This window comes from Oncorhynchus nerka, linkage group LG10, assembly GCF_034236695.1.
Source record: "Oncorhynchus nerka isolate Pitt River linkage group LG10, Oner_Uvic_2.0, whole genome shotgun sequence".
NCBI lineage: Eukaryota > Metazoa > Chordata > Actinopteri > Salmoniformes > Salmonidae > Oncorhynchus > Oncorhynchus nerka.
Genome location: NC_088405.1, coordinates 44,738,442 through 44,758,899, shown reverse-complemented (window position 1 = coordinate 44,758,899; position 20,458 = coordinate 44,738,442). Strand labels below are relative to the sequence as shown.

The following is a 20,458-nucleotide window of genomic DNA, read 5'->3' as shown; positions in this document are numbered from 1 at the left end:
GCATGTGTCTGGTTTCTCTGTCCTGATAACAGTAATTGAGACGGTGATCAGAAGCTGTGGGTGACACACACACACACAGGCCGGATGCCTCACCTGCACTACTCCCCAGTCTCTTCACCTGCATCCTTGCCTTGTCACTTCATCTGCGTCCCTTTTTCCCCTGCAACAAACATCTTAGGCAGTTGTTGGGAGTTCCCACCTCTCCTACTTGTGCTTAGTTTGGATTGCTGTGCTCTCTCACTCGTACATTTTACAGGCATCCTCCTTTAATGTACTCTGCAAAGTGCATCAGCATTTTTTGGTGTAGTAGAGTACAACTGAGGTGTAATTGATAGAGGAATTCTAAATTCCTTTATGTTTAATTGCCAAATCCAATTAAATTCACACTCATTTCTAATTCATGATAAGTTGTAAGTTTATCATTTGCATAAATTAGCACCGAGACCAGTCTTAAAAACAAGTTCAGCATTTATTCTTGATGAGTACTGACCCAAAATACAAAGAACATTACATTTTAAATCTAAAGAAGACGTCATCAGTTACACCCTCTCTCTGATTCTCACAAGAGCCCATTGTTCATCAGGCCTGGAACGTCTCCCAGACATTTCTTATCTGTTGGACCGACCACAGCCTCGCTCCCACGTTAACTCTACATTCCAACCAACCTGTCTAAAGGATAAACTCCTCTCCCCTAATGGAATCCAACCAAAACATTCTCATCAGTTTGAAAAACGATCTTATCCCTTTCCCAGGAGACACAGACACAATTCATTTCTGCTTACATTTTCAGTAACAGTACAATTAAGAACCCATACTTTTCAAATCATAACATAAGTATTAGCATGAATGGTTCTAATCATTAATGTATACATAATTGATTATCTAAACTATATTTTCCTCTATCAGTAATCTTGTTTTTGCCTTCTGGCATTCTGATTAGATAAGGGACACTTGATTCATGAGAATATTATATTGTTTGTGAGTAAAATGAGTTCGCTGCAGCAGATCTAAAGTGGCACATTCTCTTAGCTGGCGTAAATTCAAAGTTATTACCACCACGTCTTACAACTGTAATGCAGGGGTTCCCCAGGGATCCATCTTAGGCCCTATACTCTTTAGCTACTATATAAATGACCATCCTTGTGTTTCATGGTGTTGAATGATTTCATGCTCTATTTTTCTCTCGATCTCTCCTTCCTCTCCTCTCCCAGGCAGGTGCTTTGCATTCCGAGGCGAACAGGGGAATGACGAGCCTGCCATTGAGATGATGAAAGTGTCTCATCTGAAGTGAGTCCCCTACACACAGCCACCTCTTTACACCTGCCACACTCACGTACGCACACACACCCTTCACCTTAACTGCCACTGTCGCCTCTTTCTTTCTCGTCTTCCCACCGGGTGTTTTTTTATTAAGCCTATGTGCCGTCAAGGGATATCCATTCCCTTTAATTGTCCAGGGCATACTCTCTCATTCTGTTCCTGCTACTGAGCTGTTTTCAGAAGCACATGCTTTTGATGGCTAAAGCCCCTCTAAAGAGCTCTCTGCGTGTATGCATGAAGGAGGGAGGGAAGGGAGGGAGGGAGAAATATAGAGAGGGGGATGGTGAGAGAGAGCGATTGAGAGAAAGGGCGAGCCGGAGATTGTGAGGGGTAAAGAGAGTGTTAGACAAAAGAGGGAGGGTGAGAGATTTACCTTTGCAAGGGCTCAGCTGTCTCATCAGGACAAAGCACCCTTAATGAAACTTCAGACAAAGTACTGTATCAGTGTAATGCTTCTGCTCTTTGTCTCTGTTCCCTGAGAGCTAATTTATATTCTGATGCTATTTGTTCTTTCCCTAGAACAGCATGAACTCCAGGACAGCACAGGGCGCCCTTCACACAAAGAATGGATGTTTGAAATCTGTTTGTGCGTGCTTGCGTGTGCACTGATGTGTGTGTCTTTGAGAGAGAAAGTGTCCCATAGAGCACATGGGGATGATTTTGATGGTACAGACTGTGATGTTCCTGTACTGTGGTGTGTGTGTTGTACCCTACAGGCAGTACCTAGTGGTGGTGTTCAGAGACAAGCCTCTGGAGCTGTGGGACGTCAGGACCGGCACCCTGCTACGAGAGATGGCCAAGAACTTCCCCACTGTCACTGCACTGGTACTGAACACACACACACAGAAACACCATAGCATACATGCATATACACCTAGGCATTGTAAACTGAGGCAATACTCTCCAAGAGTCTTTGTGTTGATTATTCTGTGTCTATCCAGTGCGTTCGGAAAGTATTCAGACCCCTTTACTTTTTACACATTTTGTTACATTACAGCCTTTTCTAAAAATATATATATATTTTTAATTATCATCAATGTACACACAGTTATACATAATGATGACAAAACTAAAAATAGGTTGGAACCACCCAAGACTCTTGCTAGAGCTGGCCGCCTGGACAAACTGAGCAATTGGGGTAGGAGGGAATTGGTCAATTAGGTGACCAAGAACCCAATGGTCAATCTGAAAGAACTCCAACTTTCTTCTCTAGAGATGGGAGAATCTTCCAGAAAGACAACCATCTCTGCAGTACTCCACCAATCAGGCATTTATGGTAGATTGGTCAGATTGATGCCACTCCTTAGTAAAAGGCACATGACAGCCCACTTGGATTTTGCCAAAAGGTACCTAAAGGATTCAATGACTGTGAGAAACAAGATTCTCTGGTGTGAAAATCCAAGATTGAACTCTTTGGCCTAAATGCCAAGCGACACATCTGGAGGAAACCTGGCACCATCCCTATGGTGAAGCATGGTGGTGGCAGCATCATGCTGTGGGGATGATTTTCAAAGGTAGGGACTGGAACATTAGTCAGGATCAAGGGAAAGATGAACGGAGCAAAGTACGTAGAGATCATTGATGAAAACCTGCTCCAGAGTCCTCAGGACCTCAGACTGTGGCGAAGGTTCACCTTACAACAGGACAATGACCCTAAGCACACAGCTAAAACAATGCAGGAGTGGCTTTGGGACAAGTCTCTGAATGTCCTTGAATGGCCCAGCCAGAGCCCAGACTTGAACCTGATCTAAGACCAACGCTCCCCATCCAACCTGACAGAGCTTGAGAGGATCTGCAGAGAAGAATGGGAGAAACTCCACAAATACAGGTGTGCCAAGCTTGTAGCATCATACCCAAGAAGACTGAAGTCTGTAATCGCTGCCAAAGGTGCTTCAACAAAGTACTGAGTAAAGGGTCTGAATACTAATGTAAATGTAATATCTCAGTTTTTTTATATTTTTATACGTTTACAAAAAAATCTAAAACCAGTTCTTTGTCATTATGGGGTATTGTGTGTAGATTGAGGGAAACATTTAATTTCAGAAATTTTCGAATAAGGCTGTAATGTAGCAAAATGTGGAAAGGTCAAGGGGTGTGAATACTTTCTGAATGCACTGTACTCCTGTGTACACATATTTTTATATTTTCAATTTGGAAGATTAGTTGGGAAAGTTATCCTCTCTCAGCAAGGACATCGCTACATTAGTCCCAAGAAAAACGGATAAATGGAGAGTGATGTGGGCTGGAAAGTCTGAGACACTGCAAATAGCAGCCACAGTTACGTTAATAATACATTCTCTCCCCAGCCCCTTACTGCCTGCTCATTTCCACATTGATTGCACCCTCCGGGCAAAATGGGGCAGTTGTTTTGGCCGCAATCCTGAATGATGAAACAGGGTATGGGAAAGAGTGGAGCTCTTTTGTGAATTTGTTGGTGTGGTTCCAAGGAAAATAAATCTCAACGTTTGTCCACCAACAATCGTGTTCTTCAAGATGTCAGGCAGCTGAAGAAATCTCCATGAACTGTGTGTGTGTGTGTCTGTGTGGGTCATGCACTTTTTGCGTTTGTGTGTGCAGGAGTGGTCCCCCTCCCACAACCTGAAGAGTCTGAAGAAGAAACAGTTGTTAGCACGGGAGGCCATGGCCAGATATACCACTCTGTCTGACACCGAGCAGAGCAGCGTGGAGTCCTCCGTTATCAGGTCAGAGAGCAGGGGGCATGAAGGGGGGTGGGTCGCACCTCAGCACTAAGACCTAGAGTTTTGCCAAATGGTCAGAAAAAACTCCTGGCCCTACTCATCATAAATTCATTGAAAATTCTCGATGTGTCTTTCTTAATATTGTGTGTGTGTTTCTCGGGGTGAGACGTGGTGTAGGTACAGTGGGGAGAACAAGTATTTGATACACTGCCGATTTTGCAGGTTTTTACTTAAAAATCATACAATGTGATTTTCTGGATTTTTGTTTTAGATTCCGTCTCTCATAGTTGAAGTGTACCTATGATAAAAATTACAGACCTCTACATGCTTTGTAAGTAGGAAAACCTGCAAAATCGGCAGTGTATCAAATACTTTTCCCACTGTTTCTTCACTACCATTCAAAGGTTTGGATTCACTTAGAAATGTCCTTCTTTTTGAAAGAAAAGCACGTTTCTCACAGACACGTCTGTAGCGTCCGAACGGTCTGGCCTACGGACTATTATGACCCCTCTATGGGAAGCTCTCTCATGAACACGTACACTACCTTTCAAAAGTTTGTGGTCACTTAGAATAGCAAAAAAAATGTGTCCATTAAAATAACATCAAATTGATCAGAAATACAGTGTAGACATTGTTAATGTTGTAAATGACTATTGTAGCTGGATGGAATATCTGCATAAGTATATAGAGGCCCATTATCAGCAACCATCACTCCTGTGTTCCAATGCCACGTTCTGTTAGCTAATCCAAGTGTATCATTTTAAAAGGCATATTGATCATTTGCAATTATGTTAGCACAACTAAAAACTGTTGTCCTGATTTAAAGAAGCAATAAAACTAGTTGAGTATGTGGAGCATCAGCATTTGTGGGCTCGATTTGCAGGCTCAAAATGGCCAAAAAGAAAGACCTTTCTTCTGAATCTCGTCAGTCTGACATTGTTCTCAGAAATGAAGGCTATTCCATTCGAGAATTTGCCAAGAAGCTGAAGATCTCGTACGATGCTGTGTATTCCTCCCATCACAGAACCGTGTAAACTGGCTGTAACCAGAATAGAAAGAGGAGTGGGAAGCCCCGGTGCACAACTGAGCAAGAGGACAAGTACATTAGTGTCTAGTTTGAGAAAGACGCCCCACAAGTCCTCAACTGTCAGGTCCATTAAATATTACCTGCAAAACACCAGTCTCAACATCAAAAGTGAAGAGGCGACTCCGGGATGCTGGCCAGCGTCTGTGTTCTTTTGCCCATCTTAATCTTTTATTTTTATTGGCCAGTCTGAGATATGGCTTTTTCTTTGCAACTCTGCCTAAAAGACCAGCGTCCCAGAGTCGCCTCTTCGCTGTTGACGTTGAGACTGGTGTTCTTTGATCAATTAGCCTTTTAAAATTATAAACTTGGATTCGGCAGCACAACGTGCCATTGGAACACAAAGAGTAATGGTTGCTGATAATGGGCCTCTGTGCGCCTATGTAGATATTCCATAAAAAATCTGCCGTTTCCAGCTACAATAGTCATTTACAACATTGACAATGTCTACACTGTTTTTCTGATCAGTTTGATGTTTTTGTAATGGACAAAAAAAATTGCTATTCTTTCAAAAACAAGGACATTTCTAAGTGACCCCAAACTTTTGAACAGTAGTGTATCTAGTCATGAGTGGATGATCGGTTGGCCGGAATGTATTTATAATATACTGTACACTACAAATTGACCACAACTAAGCCCAAAAATACATTTGAAAATAACAATTTCATACCTTGATCACATTGAGACACAATCACGTCACTTTTTATTTATGGGAATACTTGGGAACAGACTTCCTAAATTAAACACATTTTTAGCTGAATTCCTTGTCTTTTTTTGACAAAAACTAAAATCTAAAAGGGGACAAAAAATTGTTGTCTGGTTTTGCCCTGCGTGTTGCTGACCCCTGATCTAGCCCTCGCTTTATCAGTGGTCCTCACTAGTAAAATGTGTTTGTATGTGTCTGTAGTCTTCTGCAGGATGCAGAAAGTAAATCGGAGGGAGGAGGCCAGGCCATCTCAGCGAGGGAACACTTTGTGTTCACAGACACAGACGGACAGGTGTACCACATCACTGTCGAGGGGAATACCGTCAAAGACGGTGCCCGCATTCCCCCAGACGTGAGTCTTAACTCAATCTCCTCTCCCATCTTCTCCTTCATGGATGCTGATCTAATGCTACTGTAATTGTACATGCTACTGTAATTGTACATGCTAAGTCTACACTCTACATTCTCCTCTTTACTCTCCAGTAGAGGTCGTCTGATTTATTTGCAATGGCCGATTAATTAGGGCCGATTTGAAGTTTTCATAACAAACGGAAATCGGTAATTTTGGATGCCGATTTTGCCTTAAAATTTTTTTTTTTAAATGTACACCTTTATTTAATATTTATTTAACTAGGTAAGTCTGTTAAGAACACAATCTTATTTTCAATGACGGTGGGTTAACTGCCTTGTTCAGGGGCAGATTTTTATCTTGTCAGCTCAGGGATTCAATCTTGCAACCTTACGGTTAACTAGTCCAACGCTCTAACCACCTGCCTCACGAGGCGAATGCAGTAAGAAGCCAAGGTAAGTTGCTAGCTAGCAATAAACTTAATCAATCATAATCACTAGTTATAACTACACATGGTTGATGATATTACTAGTTTATCTCACGTGTCCTGCTTGCATATAATCAATGCAGTGCGCATTCGCGAAAAAGGACTGTCGTTGCTCCAACGTGTACCTAACCATAAACATCAATGCCTTTCTTAAAATCAATACACAGAAGTATATATTTTTTAACCTGCTTATTTAGCTAAAAGAAATCCAGGTTAGCAGGCAATATTAACCAGGTGAAATTGTGTCACTTCTCTTGCGTTCATTGCACGCAGAGTCAGTGTATATGCAACAGTTTGGCCCGCCTGGCTCATTGCGAACTAATTTGCCAGAATTTTACGTAATTATGACATAACATTGAAGGTTGTGCAATGTAACAGGAATATTTAGACTGATGGATGCCACCAGTTCCGTATTTCACTGAAAGAATAAATGTTTTGTTTTTTCCGGATTCGACCATATTAATGACCTAAGGCTCGTATTTCTGTGTGTTATTATGTTATAATTAAGTCTATGATTTGATAGAGCAGTCTGACTGAGTGGACACTAGCAGGCTCATAAGCATTCATTCAAACAGCACTTTCGTGCGTTTTGCCAGAAGCTCTTCTGTTTATGACTTCAAGCCTATCAACTCCCGAGATTAGGCTGGTGTAACGATGTGATGTGAAATGGCTAGCTAGTTAGCTCATGTTCTATTCAGTTTCTCATGCTCGTTATCCGATAAATGTGTTTCTTGCAGAAATGCAATCTGACATCCAAGTTGTTTCAACTGATAGAGTACTTTCTTTTTCTTAATTACCCTATGAATGCCTTGCTTATTACCTTAATTGGTCCCTAATGTTTTATAAGCCGATGAGATGACATTTGAAACCATTCCAGTAAGAAAGGGAAGTTTGGTGGTAGTTTCAGCATGTCTCTGAGTAAGTGTTCAACCCACTGCACACTATAAATGTTATGCGACCCCGTAGAGTCTCAAGCTGCACCTCATAAACTTCTTGAGTGCCTCACACCTGTCCTAGAGCCGTCTGTCCCTCCGTAGCAGGTATGAGAAGAGGCGGTCAGTGCGAATGCACCCATCTTCCACTGTTCTAACTTGATTCTCTGCCTCAGTCACCCTTTCACCGAGTCCCTTAACAGATTGTTCCAGCTTAGCTATGGGAGCTTGTCATCTTACTCAGGCTTTTGTTCATCTCCTGTCGGAATCTTCTGCATTGTGTTAGAATTGTGCTCACTTTGCTTGCCTGTGACATGCGCATCACCATCATCGGCACTATGTGGCGAGGGACTGCGGCTCCTCGTGTCGTTTTGTTTTCCCTTCGGGACTGACTTCCTTAAATTGCTGGTTCTTTTATGCCTACTCACACTGAACAGTTTGCCACAAGCCAAATTTTGCACGCCCAATTTTTCAGTTTTTGATTTGTTAAAAAAGTTTGAAATATCCAATAAATGTCGTTCCACTTCATGATTGTGTCCCACTTGTTGATTCTTCACAAAAAAAATACAGTTTTATATCTTTATGTTTGAAGCCTGAAATGTGGCAAAAGGTCGCAAAGTTCAAGGGGCACTGTAATACACTGCTCAAAAAAATAAAGGGAACACTATTGTAAAGTGGCACTGTAATACACTGCTCAAAAAAAATAAAGGGAACACTAAAATAACACATCCTAGATCTGAATGAATGAAATATTCTTATTAAATACTTTTTTCTTTACATAGTTGAATGTGCTGACAACAAAATCACACAAAAATGAAAATCAAATTTATCAACCCATGGAGGTCTGGATTTGGAGTCACACTCAAAATTAAAGTGGAAAACCACACTACAGGCTAATCCAACTTTGATGTAATGTCCTTAAAACAAGTCTAAATGAGGCTCAGTAGTGTGTGTGGCCTCCACGTGCCTGTATGACCTCCCTACAATGCATGGGCATGCTCCTGATGGGGTGGCGGAAGGTCTCCTGAGGAATCTCCTCCCAGACCTGGACTAAAGCATCCGCCAACTCCTGGACAGTCTGGTCTGGATGGAGCGAGAAATTATGTCCCAGATGTGCTTAATTGGATTCAGGTTTGGGGAACGGGCGGGCCAGTCCATAGCATCAATGCCTTCCTCTTGCAGGAACTGCTGACACACTCCAGCCACATGAGGTCTAGCATTGTCTTGCATTAGGAGGAACCCAGGGCCAACCGCACCAGCATATGGTCTCACAAGGGGTCTGAGGATCTCATCTCGGTACCTAATGGCAGTCAGGCTACCTCTGGCGAGCACATGTAGGGCTGTGCGGCCCCCCAAAGAAATGCCATCCCACACCATGACTGACCCACCGCCAAACCGGTCATGCAGGAGGATGTTGCAGGCAGCAGAACGTCTCCACGGCTTCTCCAGACTCTGTCACGTCTGTCACGTGCTCAGTGTGAACCTGCTTTCATCTGTGAACAGCACAGGGCGCCAGTGGTGAATTTGCCAATCTTGGTGTTTTCTGGCAAATGCCAAACATCCTGCACGGTGTTGGACTGTAAGCACAACCCCCACCTGTGGACGTCGGGCCCTCATACCACCCTCATGGAGTCTGTTTCTGACCGTTTGAGCAGACACATGCACATTTGTGGACTGCTGGAGGTCATTTTTCAGGACTCTGGCAGTGCTCCTCCTTGCACAAAGGCGGAGGTAGCAGTCTTGCTGCTGGGTTGTTGCCCTCCTACGGCCTCCTCCACGTCTCCTGGTGTACTGGCCAGTCTTCTGGTAGTGCCTCCATGCTCTGGACACTACGCTGACAGACACAGCAAACCTTCTTGCCACAGCTCGCATTAATGTGCCATCCTGGATGAGCTGCACTACCTGAGCCACTTGTGTGGGTTGTAGACTCCGTCTCATGCTACCAATAGAATGAAAGCACCGCCAGCATTCAAGTGACCAAAACATCAGCCAGGAAGCATGGGAACTGAGAAGTGGTCTGTGGTCACCACTCCTTTATTGGGGATGTCTTGCTAATTGCCTATAATTTCCCCCTGTTGTCTATTCCATTTGCACAACAGCATGTGAAATGTATTGTCAATCAGTGTTGCTTCCTAATTGGACAGTTTGATTTCACAGAAGTGTGATTGACTTGGAGTTACATTGTGTTGTTTAAGTGTTCCCTTTATTTTTTTGAGCAGTGTATATTATTATATATACAGTGCCTTGCGAAAGTATTCGGACCCCTTGAACTTTGCGACCTTTTGCCACATTTCAGGCTTCAAACATAAATATATAAAACTGTATTTTTTTGTGAAGAATCAACAACAAGTGGGACACAATCATGAAGTGGAACGACATTTATTGGATATTTCAAACTTTTTTAACAAATCAAAAACTGAAAAATTGGGCGTGCAAAATTATTCAGCCCCTTACTTTCAGTGCAGCAAACTCTCTCCAGAAGTTCAGTGAGGATCTCTGAATGATCCAATGTTGACCTAAATGACTAATGATGATAAATACAATCCATCTGTGTGTAATCAAGTCTCCGTATAAATGCACCTGCACTGTGATAGTCTCAGAGGTCCGTTAAAAGCGCAGAGAGCATCATGAAGAACAAGGAACACACCAGGCAGGTCCGAGATACTGTTGTGAAGAAGTTTAAAGCCGGATTTGGATACAAAAAGAGGAGCACTGTGCAAGCGATAATATTGAAATGGAAGGAGTATCAGACCACTGCAAATCCACCAAGACCTGGCCGTCCCTCTAAACTTTCAGCTCATACAAGGAGAAGACTGATCAGAGATGCAGCCAAGAGGCCCATGATCACTCTGGATGAACTGCAGAGATGAGGTGGGAGACTCTGTCCATAGGACAACAATCAGTCGTATATTGCACAAATCTGGCCTTTATGGAAGAGTGGCAAGAAGAAAGCCATTTCTTAAAGATATCCATAAAAAGTGTTGTTTAAAGTTTTTCCACAAGCCACCTGGGAGACACACCAAACATGTGGAAGAAGGTGCTCTGGTCAGATGAAACCAAAATTGAACTTTTTGGCAACAATGCAAAACGTTATGTTTGGCGTAAAAGCAACACAGCTCATCACCCTGAACACACCATCCCCACTGTCAAACATGGTGGTGGCAGCATCATGGTTTGGGCCTGCTTTTCTTCAGCAGGGACAGGGAAGATGGTTAAAATTGATGGGAAGATGGATGGAGCCAAATACAGGACCATTCTGGAAGAAAACCTGATGGAGTCTGCAAAAGACCTGAGACTGGGACGGAGATTTGTCTTCCAACAAGACAATGATCCAAAACATAAAGCAAAATCTACAATGGAATGGTTCAAAAATAATGAATGGAATGGCCAAGTCAAAGTCCAGACCTGAATCCAATCGAGAATCTGTGGAAAGAACTGAAAACTGCTGTTCACAAATGCTCTCCATCCAACCTCACTGAGCTCGAGCTGTTTTGCAAGGAGGAATGGGAAAAAATGTCAGTCTCTCGATGTGCAAAACTGATAGAGACATACCCCAAGCGACTTACAGCTGTAATCGCAGCAAAAGGTGGCGCTACAAAGTATTAACTTAAGGGGGCTGAATAATTCTGTACAAACGATAGTACGCAACTATTAAACACCATGGGACCATGCAGCCATCATACCGCCCAGGAAGGAGATGTGTTCTGTCTCCTAGAGATGAACATACTTTGGTGCGAAAAGTGCAAATCAATCCCAGAACAACAGCAAAGGACCTTGTGAAGATGCTGGAGGAAACACGTACAAAAAAACAAAAAAAAAACATGTACAAAATTGTTCGCTGCTCTGGCCCCCAATGGTGGAACAAACTCCCTCACGACGCCAGGACAGCGGAGTCAATCACCACCTTCCGGAGACACCTGAAACCCCACCTCTTTCAGGAATACCTAGGATAGGATAAAGTAATCCTTCTCACCCCCCCCCCCCCCCTTAAAATATTTAGATGCACTATTGTAAAGTGGCTGTTCCACTGGATGTCTTAAGGTGAACGCACCAATTTGTATGTCGCTCTGGATAAGAGCGTCTGCTAAATGACTTAAATGTAAATGTAAATTATCTATATCCACAGTAAAATGAGTCCTATATCGACATAACCTAAAAGGTTGCCTCAGCAAGGAAGAAGTCACTGCTCCAAAACCTCCATAAAAATGTCAGACTACGGTTTTCAACGGCACATGGGACAAAGATCGCAAAGAAGTGTCCTCTGGTCTGATGAAACAAAAATGGAACTGTTTGGCCATAATGACTATCGTTATGTTTGGAGGAAAAAGGGGGAAGCTTGCAAGCCGAAGAACACCATCCCAACCTTGAAGCACTGGAGTGGCAGCATTTTGTTGTTGAGGTACTTTGCTGCAGGAGGGTCTGGTGCACTTCGCAAAATAGATGGCATCATGAGGAGGGGAAAATGATGTGGAAATTTTGAAGCAACATCTCAAGACAAATGGACAATGACCCCAAGCATACTTCCAAAGTTGTGGCAAAATGCTTAAGGACAGCAAAGTCAAGGTATTAGAGTGGCCATCACAAAGCCCTGACCTCAATCCTATAGAAAATTTGTTGGCAGAACTGAAAAAAATGTGTGCTAGCAAGGAGGCCTTACATCCCTGACTCAGTTACACCAAGTCTGTCAGGAGGAATGGGCAAAATTCACCCAACTTATTGTGGGAAGCTTGTGGAAGGCTACCTGAAACGTTTGACCCAAGTTAAACTATTTAAAGGCAATGCTACCAAATATTAATTGTGTGTATGTAAACTTCTGACCCACTGGGAATGTGATGAAAGTAGTAAAAGCTGAAATAAATCATTCTCTCTACTTTTATTCTGACATTTCACATTCTTAAAATAAAGTGGTGACCCTAACTGACCTAAGACAGGGAGTTTTTACTTGGTTTAAATGTCAGGAATTGTGAAAAACTGAGTTTAAATGTATTTGGCGAAGGTGAATGTAAACTTCCGACTTCAACTCTATACATACATACATACATACATGCATACATACATGCACATACAGTGGGGCAAAAAAGTATTTAGTCATTCACCAATTGTGCAAGTTCTCCCACTTAAAAAGATGAGAGTCCTGTAATTTTCATCATAGGTACACTTCAACTATGACAGACAAAATGAGAAAAAAAATCCAGAAAATCACATTGTAGGATTTTTAATGAATTTATTTGCAAATTATGGTGGAAAATAAGTATTTGGTCAACAACAAAAGTTTATCTCAATACTTTGTTATATATGCCCTTTGTTGGCAATTACAGAGGTCAAACGTTTTCTGTAAGTCTTCACAAGGTTTTCACACACTGTTGCTGGTATTTTGGCCCATTCCTCCATGCAGGTCTCCTCTAGAGCAGTGATGTTTTGGTGCTGTTGCTGGGCAACACAGACTTTCAACTCCCTCCATAGATTTTCTATGGGGTTGAGATCTGGAGACTGGCTAGGGCACTCCAAGACCTTGAAATGCCAGTCCTTCATTGCCCGGGCGATGTGTTTGGGATCATTTTCATGCTGAAAGACCCAGCCACGTTTCATCTTCAATGCCCTTGCTGATGGAAGGAGGTTTTCACTCAAAATCTCACGATACATGGCCCCATTCATTCTTTCCTTTACACGGATCAGTTGTCCTGGTCCCTTTGCAGAAAAACAGCCCCAAAGCATGATGTTTCCACCCCCTTGCTTCACAGTAGGTATGGTGTTCTTCAGTAGGTATGGTGTTCTCTGGAACTCTGTTTTTTGTCCTCCAAACAAAACAAAGTTCTATTTTGGTTTGATCTGACCATATAACATTCTCCCAATTTGGATCATCCAAATGCTCTCTAGCAAACTTCAGACGAGCCTGGACATGTACTGGCTTTAGCAGGGGGACACGTCTGGCACTGCAGGATTAAGAGTCCCTGGCAGCGTAGTGTTACTGATGGTAGGCTTTGTTACTTTGGTCCCAGCTCTCTGCAGGTCATTCACTAGGTCCCCCTGTGTGGTTCTGGGGTTTTTGCTCAACGTTCTTGTGATCATTTTGACCCCACAGGGTGAGGCAGATTTTCAGTGGTCTTGTATGTCTTCCATTTCCTAATAATTGCTCCCACAGTTGATTTCTTCAAACCAAGCTGCTTACCTATTGCAGATTCAGTCTTCCCAGCCTGGTGCAGGTCTACAATTTTGTTTCTGGTGTCCTTTGACAGCTCTTTGGTCTTGGCCATAGTGGACAGAGTGTGACTGTTTGAGGTTGTGGACAGGTGTCTTTTATACTGATAACAAGTTCAAACAGGTGCCATTAATACAGGTAACGAGTGGAGGACCGAGGAGCCGAGAAGAAGTTACAGGTCTGTGAGAGCCAGAAATCTTGCTTGTTTGTAGGTGACCAAATACTTATTTTCCACCATAATTTGAAATAAATTCATTAGAAATCCTACAATGTGATTTTCAGAAAAATTCCTCATTTTGTCTGTCATAGTTGAAGTGTACCTATGATGAAAATTACAGGCCTCATCTTTTTAAGTGGGAGAACTTGCACAATTGGTGGCTGACTAAATACTTTTTTGCCCCACTGTATATCATTTTAAAGCTATTCTCGTTGTTAATCCCACCATAGTGTCCGATTTCAAATAGGCTTTTCAGTGAAAGCACTACAAACGATTGTTAGGTATCCACCAAACCACAATAAGCACAACGGAAAAATAAACTGAGACGGCGCTCAAAAGTAAAAACACCACATCCGCAAAGATGGCGTCAACATAAACAAGAAATTACATGATAAATATTCCCTTACCTTTGATGATCTACACCAGAAAGCACTCCAGGAATCCCAGGTCTACAATAAATGTTTGTTTGTTCGAAAATGTCCTTTATTTATGTCCAAATAACTTATTTTGTTAGCGCGTTTGGTTTACATATCCAAACGCTCAAAAAGTGAAATTACTGGTCGAATAAACTTTTCAAACTAAGTACAGAATCAATCATTAGGATGTTTTTAACATATAGCTTCAATAAAGTTCCAACCGGAGTATTCCTTCTTGTCTACGTGAGCAATGGAACGCAAGTGACGACCATGAGGAAAAAGTGCGACAACAAAATGGCTGCTTGATGGACATCTGATATATTCTGCTCTCATTCACTCCCACAACAACATAGAAGCCTCATTATAATGTCTATTGATGGTTGACATCTAGATACAAGTGTTATACACAGAATTAAAGATAGACTTCTCCTTAATGCAACCGCTGTGTCAGATTTCCCAAAAACTTTACGGAAAAAGCATAATCTGAGAACGGCGCTCAGAGCCCAAAACAGCCAGAGGAATATCCGCCATTTTGGAATCAACCAAGTTAGTAACAACACCATAAATATTCACTTACCTTTGATGATCTTCATCAGAAGGCACTCCCAGGAATCCCAGTTCGACAATAAATGACTGATTTCTTCCATAAAGTTCCATAATTTATGTCCAAATAGCCACTTGCTGTTACCGTGTTCAGCCCAGTATCCATCTTCATGAGGCGCGAACATTTCGTCCAGACAAAAACTCGAAAAGTTCCGTTATGGTCCTTTAGAAACATGTCAAACGATGTATGGAATCAATCATTAGGATGTTTTTAACATAAAACATCAATAATGTTCCAACTGGAGAATTACTTTGTCTTCAGAAAAGCATTGGAACGAGAGGTAACCCTGTCGGGATCGCACGTCATGAAACCGAGGCTCTCTGCTCTCTACTCAGAGGTCTCATGAGCCCCTTCTTTATAGTAGAATCCTCAAACCAGTTTCTAAAGACGGTTGACATCTAGTGGAAGCCCTAGGAAGTGCAACCTCATCCATATCTCAATGTGTATTCGGTAGGCCAAGCTTTGAAAAACTACATACCTCAGATGTCCCACTTCCTGGTAGGATTTCTCTCAGGTTTTCACCTGCCATATGAGTTCTGTTATACTCAGACATCATTCAAACAGTTTTAGAAACTTCAGTGTTTTCTATCCAAAACTAATAATAATATGCATATATTAGCATCTGGGACAGAGTAGGAGGCAGTTCACTCTGGGCACGCTATTCATCCAAAAGTGAAAATGCTGTTGCCTGTAATCCATGGCTTCTTGTTGGGGTATGTACGTACGGTCACTGTGATGGCGATGTCATCGATGCACTTATTGATGAAGCCAATGACTGATGTGGTTTACTCCTCATCGGCATCGGAGGAGTCCCGGAACATATTCCAGTCTGTGCTAGGAAAACGGTCCTGTAGCTTAGCATCTGCTTCATCTGACTGCTTTTTTATTGATCTAGTCACTGGTGCTTCCTGATTAAATTGTTGCTTGTAAGCAGGAATCATGAGGATAGAATTATGGTCAGATTTGCCAAACGGAGGGCGAGAGAGAGCTTTGTATGCGTCTTTGTGTGGAGTAAAAGTGGTCCCATTTTTTTCCCTCTGCCTGCACATTTAACTTGCTAATAGAAATTTGGTGAAACAGATTTAAGTATCCCTGTATTAAAGTCTCCGGCTACTAGGAGTGCCGCCTCTCGGTGAGTGTTTTCTTGTTTGCTTATGACGGAATACAGCTCATTCAATGCTGTCTCTGTGCCATCCTCAGTCTGTGGTGGTATGTAAACAGCTATGAAAAATACAGTTAACTCTCTAGGTAGATCGTGTGGTCTACTGCTTATCATGAGATACTCTACCTCCTTAGAAATCGTGCACCAGCTGTTATTTACAAAATACATAGTCCACCACCCCGCCATCTTGCCAGTACAGCGTATAACCAGCCAGCTGTATGTTGATAGTGTCGTCGTTCAGCCACCACTCCGTGAAGCATAAGATATTACAGTTTTGAATGTCCGGTTGATAGTTTAATCTTCCGTGTAGGTCATCGATTTTATTCTCCAAAGATTGGACGTTTGCTAGTAGAATGGAAGGAAGTGAGGGTTTGTTAGATTGCCTACGAATTCTCAGAAGGGAGCCTGCCCTCTGAACACTTTTTCTCCGTCTCCCCTTCACGCAAATCACTGGGATCTGGGCCTGTTCACGAGAAAGCAGTATATAACTTGCGTCGGGCTCGTCAGTCGTTAAAGGGAATAAAAGGATTCTGCCAGTCATTAGTGAGTAATCGCAGTCCTGATGTCCAGAAGTTATTTTCAGTCATAAGAGAAGGTAGAGGCAACATTATGTACAAAATCAGCTTAGAAATAAGTTACAAACAATGCAAATAAACGAACAAATAACACAATCGGTTGGGGACACACAAAACGTCAGCCTTCGGCGCCATTGTCACTGATGTAAGACAGATGTATTCATTGCAGTTTCTATCTATTAATTGTCCAAATGCATGGCCACTTTCCCACACTATATTGGTATAGAAATATCCCAAATGCCTTAAATTCATATGAATTTATGAAAACGTAAGAATGACCATATCTAAGATGTCTCTCTTAATATTTTAATAAGATTTAATGTTGCTAAAACAATGTCAGATCCTCTTTAACTTCTTGCGTCGAGCCATGCCGGATCCGGTAGCGTAATCATAGCCTCAAGCTCAATACCATAACGCAACGTTAACTATTCATGAAAATCGCAAATGAAATTAAATCAATATGCTAGCTCTCATGCTTAGCCTTTTGTTAACAACACTGTCATCTCAGATTTTCAAAAATATGCTTCTCTACCATAGCAAACTAGCATTTAGCGTTAGCATTTAGCGTTAGCATTAGCAGTTAACATTTTCACAAAAACCAGCAAAAACATTCAATAAATCATTTACCTTTGAAGAACTTCGGATGTTTTCAATGAGGAGACTCAGTTAGATAGCAAATGTTCAGTTTTTCCTGAAAGATTTTTTGTGCAGGAGAAATCGGTCCGTTTGGTGCGTCACGTTTGGCTACCAAAAAAAAACGAAAATTCAGTTATCCAAACGCCGAACTTTTTTCCAAATTAACTCCATAATATCGACTGAAACATGGCAAACGTTGTTTAGAACCAATCCTCAAGGTGTTTTTCACATATCTCTTCAATGATGTATCGTTCCTGGAAGTATGAGTCTCCTTCTGTATCGCAAGGTAAAATGAATGCCACTGGGAATTACGCACCAATTTAGACAAAGGACACCGGACGGCCCCCTGGCAAATGTAGTCTCTTAGGGCCAATCTTCCAATGATATGCATACAAATACGCCACAATGCTGCAGACATCTTGGATGAACGGCAGAGCGCATAAGCTCGTTCACAGCATATTCACAGCCATATAAGGAGACGTTAGTAAACACAGCGTCAAAAATCCTGTTCATTTCCTGTTTGAAGTTTCATCTTGGTTTCGTCTGTAGCATTAGTTCTGGGGCACTCACAGATAATATCTTTGCAGTTTTGGAAACGTCAGAGTTTTATCTTTCCAAGGCTGTCAATTCCATGCATAGTCGAGCATCTTTTCATGACAAAATATTGCGCTTAAAACGGGCACGTCTTTTTATCCAATAATGACATAGTGCCCCCATAGGTTGAAGAGGTTAAGTCGATTACCAGAGGATTATTATGGAGTGATTGTAGGAATTTCTGAGTGAGAGTTATTTGGTTAAAGTTGCTTGGGTTGTTTGTGCTGTCCGCTCTGCTCTCCTCACCTCATAGCACCATCACCCTCTCTTCCTATGTATGTTGCAGGGCAGTATGGGTAGCATTGCGTGCATCGCCTGGAAGGGAGACACTCTGGTTCTCGGTGATGTGGACGGGAACCTCAACTTCTGGGACCTCAAGGCCCGTCTCTCCAGGTAACAAGTCACGTGTGTGCTCATGTGTGTTCATTCATCCGTGCATGCGTGAGTGTGTGTAGTACCTCAATGTTTGTTCCAGGGGGATCCCTACTCACCGTGGTTGGGTGAAGAAGATCCGTTTCGCACCTGGGAAAGGGAACCAGAAGCTACTGGTCATGTACACAGATGGGGCAGAAGTCTGGGACACCAAAGAGGTGAGAGTTATTTTTCTCTATTGGTCCTTCCTCTCGTAAATTCATCTAGAGACATTCCGTGTAAATTTTATCAAGGTTCAAAACTTCAAGAATAACCTATGGGCCAAATTCACACAGATTGTCCCACTAGCTAAAAGTTCGACTTTGTGTGAATTCAAAATAGGGTGTCACACTAAATGATCGTCTGAAGATCTGCACTTTGATTGACCCTCCTTCATCAAAGGTCCTCCCCAGAATGATTTGCCTAAGGCATCGTATGTATTTCTGTAATTTACTGGTGCTCTTAGTCAGTGCATTTCACTAAGGTGATAAACCACATGTAGGCATTACAAGTAAAACACTTTCCTCAATAAAGCCGCTATCAGCAAAATCAGTGTTACAAAAAAGGAAAGTGTTAGTACAACAAAGCCATGTGTTAAGATTATTTATATACACTACAGTTCAGAAGTTTGGGGTCACTTAGAAATGTCCTTGTTTTGGAAAGAAAAGCAAATGTTTTTATCCATTTAAAATAACATAAAATTGATCAGAAATGCAGTGTCGGCATTGTTAAAAAATAAAAGATTTAAGATGGGCAAAAGAACACAAACACTGGACAGAGGAACTCTGTTTACCTGAATTGTGAGTCTCCAGTGCTGCATGTAAAGGAGAGATATGGATCTCCTATGGGGGATTGCATGTGCACCAACAGAGCGAGAAGCTGGAGAAGCTTTCGCGGCAGGCAACAGATGGCGTGGGCGGGAGCGAGAGAAAGGATGAAGAAGAGGGAAAAATATAGGAGAGATCTCAAACACACCAGTGCTCTCTTGACTGCTGTCTCAGACTCCTACTCGCACGCACGCACGCTCATACACTCAAACACAGACATCTGTATGGACAATTTTAAGTTTCATTTTGACAGTTTGACAGGTTGGTTTGAGAACTATGTAAACGTTTTACTTCCTATCATCTGTCAATCTAATCCTAAATATTATCCAATTAACATCCAACCTCAAATCAATTGGAGCACATCATTTCTAAACCAATCACATAACAATGCACCTTCCCCTGACCAATCAGAGCTTCTGTTGTGTATCCATGCTCCTCCCCCTGATCTCTGATCCCTGTAGGTGAACATGGTAAGCAGCCTGCGGATTGGTCGGAACGTGAACTATCGTATCCTGGACATCGACTGGTGCACCTCTGACAAGGTGGTGTTAGCCTCTGAGGACGGCTGCATCCGTGTGCTGGAGATGGCTATGAAGTCTGCCAGCTACAGGATGGATGAACAAGACCTGACCGGTGAGAGAGAGGGAAGTGAAGAGAAAGGGCATATAGGTTTAGTGGAAGTAGAGCTGCGCCCGGATTCTCCACCCTTCTCCCGAAGTCCAGTCATGAATTTCTGATCATTGGATTGGTGAAATAATCGGCTAAAGGGACTTTTCAGCATTGTTAAATCCATAGTGTGCAGATCCATAGTAGTATCAGGATGCAGCCTGCCACAGTCTCTGAGAACAGTGGAGTAATTAATTAGTTACCATATTTCATTGTTTATTGTCAAATTGTAGTTCAAACTACTGATATAAATAGTTGAGCGATGAACACTGAACATTTAGTATTAAGGGTAGTTATCTGACACTAGCAATTACCCCAACTTCCTAATGCTCTTTGGACCTGTAAACTTTGACCTCTAACCCCCTCAGATCCTGTGTGGTGTCCATACCTGCTGCTCCCCCGTGCTGCCCTCACCCTGAAGGCCTTCCTCCTGCTGCAGCCCTGGTCTGGCACATTCACCATGGACATCACACAAGTGTACGTATCAGCTCTAAATGGGTCCCACATTAACCCTCTTGAGTCTATTTAGCGTAATAACAAAATCCCCATATAAATCTGTCTGTTTGAGCATCCG

At 42.3% G+C, this 20,458-nt stretch overlaps 1 protein-coding gene across 2 annotated transcripts in view; it reads left to right on the top strand.

The window, feature by feature from the left end:
• The window catches only part of wdr11 (WD repeat domain 11), a 150,314-nt gene that overhangs the window by 86,990 nt on the left and 42,866 nt on the right, over positions 1-20,458 (top strand). For both annotated transcript variants that reach the window (XM_065023446.1, XM_065023445.1), the window contains exons 13-20: positions 1,212-1,287; positions 2,037-2,145; positions 3,898-4,022; positions 6,011-6,161; positions 18,267-18,373; positions 18,456-18,570; positions 19,680-19,851; positions 20,253-20,361. In XM_065023446.1, coding sequence (XP_064879518.1) covers positions 1,212-1,287; positions 2,037-2,145; positions 3,898-4,022; positions 6,011-6,161; positions 18,267-18,373; positions 18,456-18,570; positions 19,680-19,851; positions 20,253-20,361 — 964 coding nt within the window. The remainder of the gene's footprint in view (positions 1-1,211; positions 1,288-2,036; positions 2,146-3,897; positions 4,023-6,010; positions 6,162-18,266; positions 18,374-18,455; positions 18,571-19,679; positions 19,852-20,252; positions 20,362-20,458) is intronic.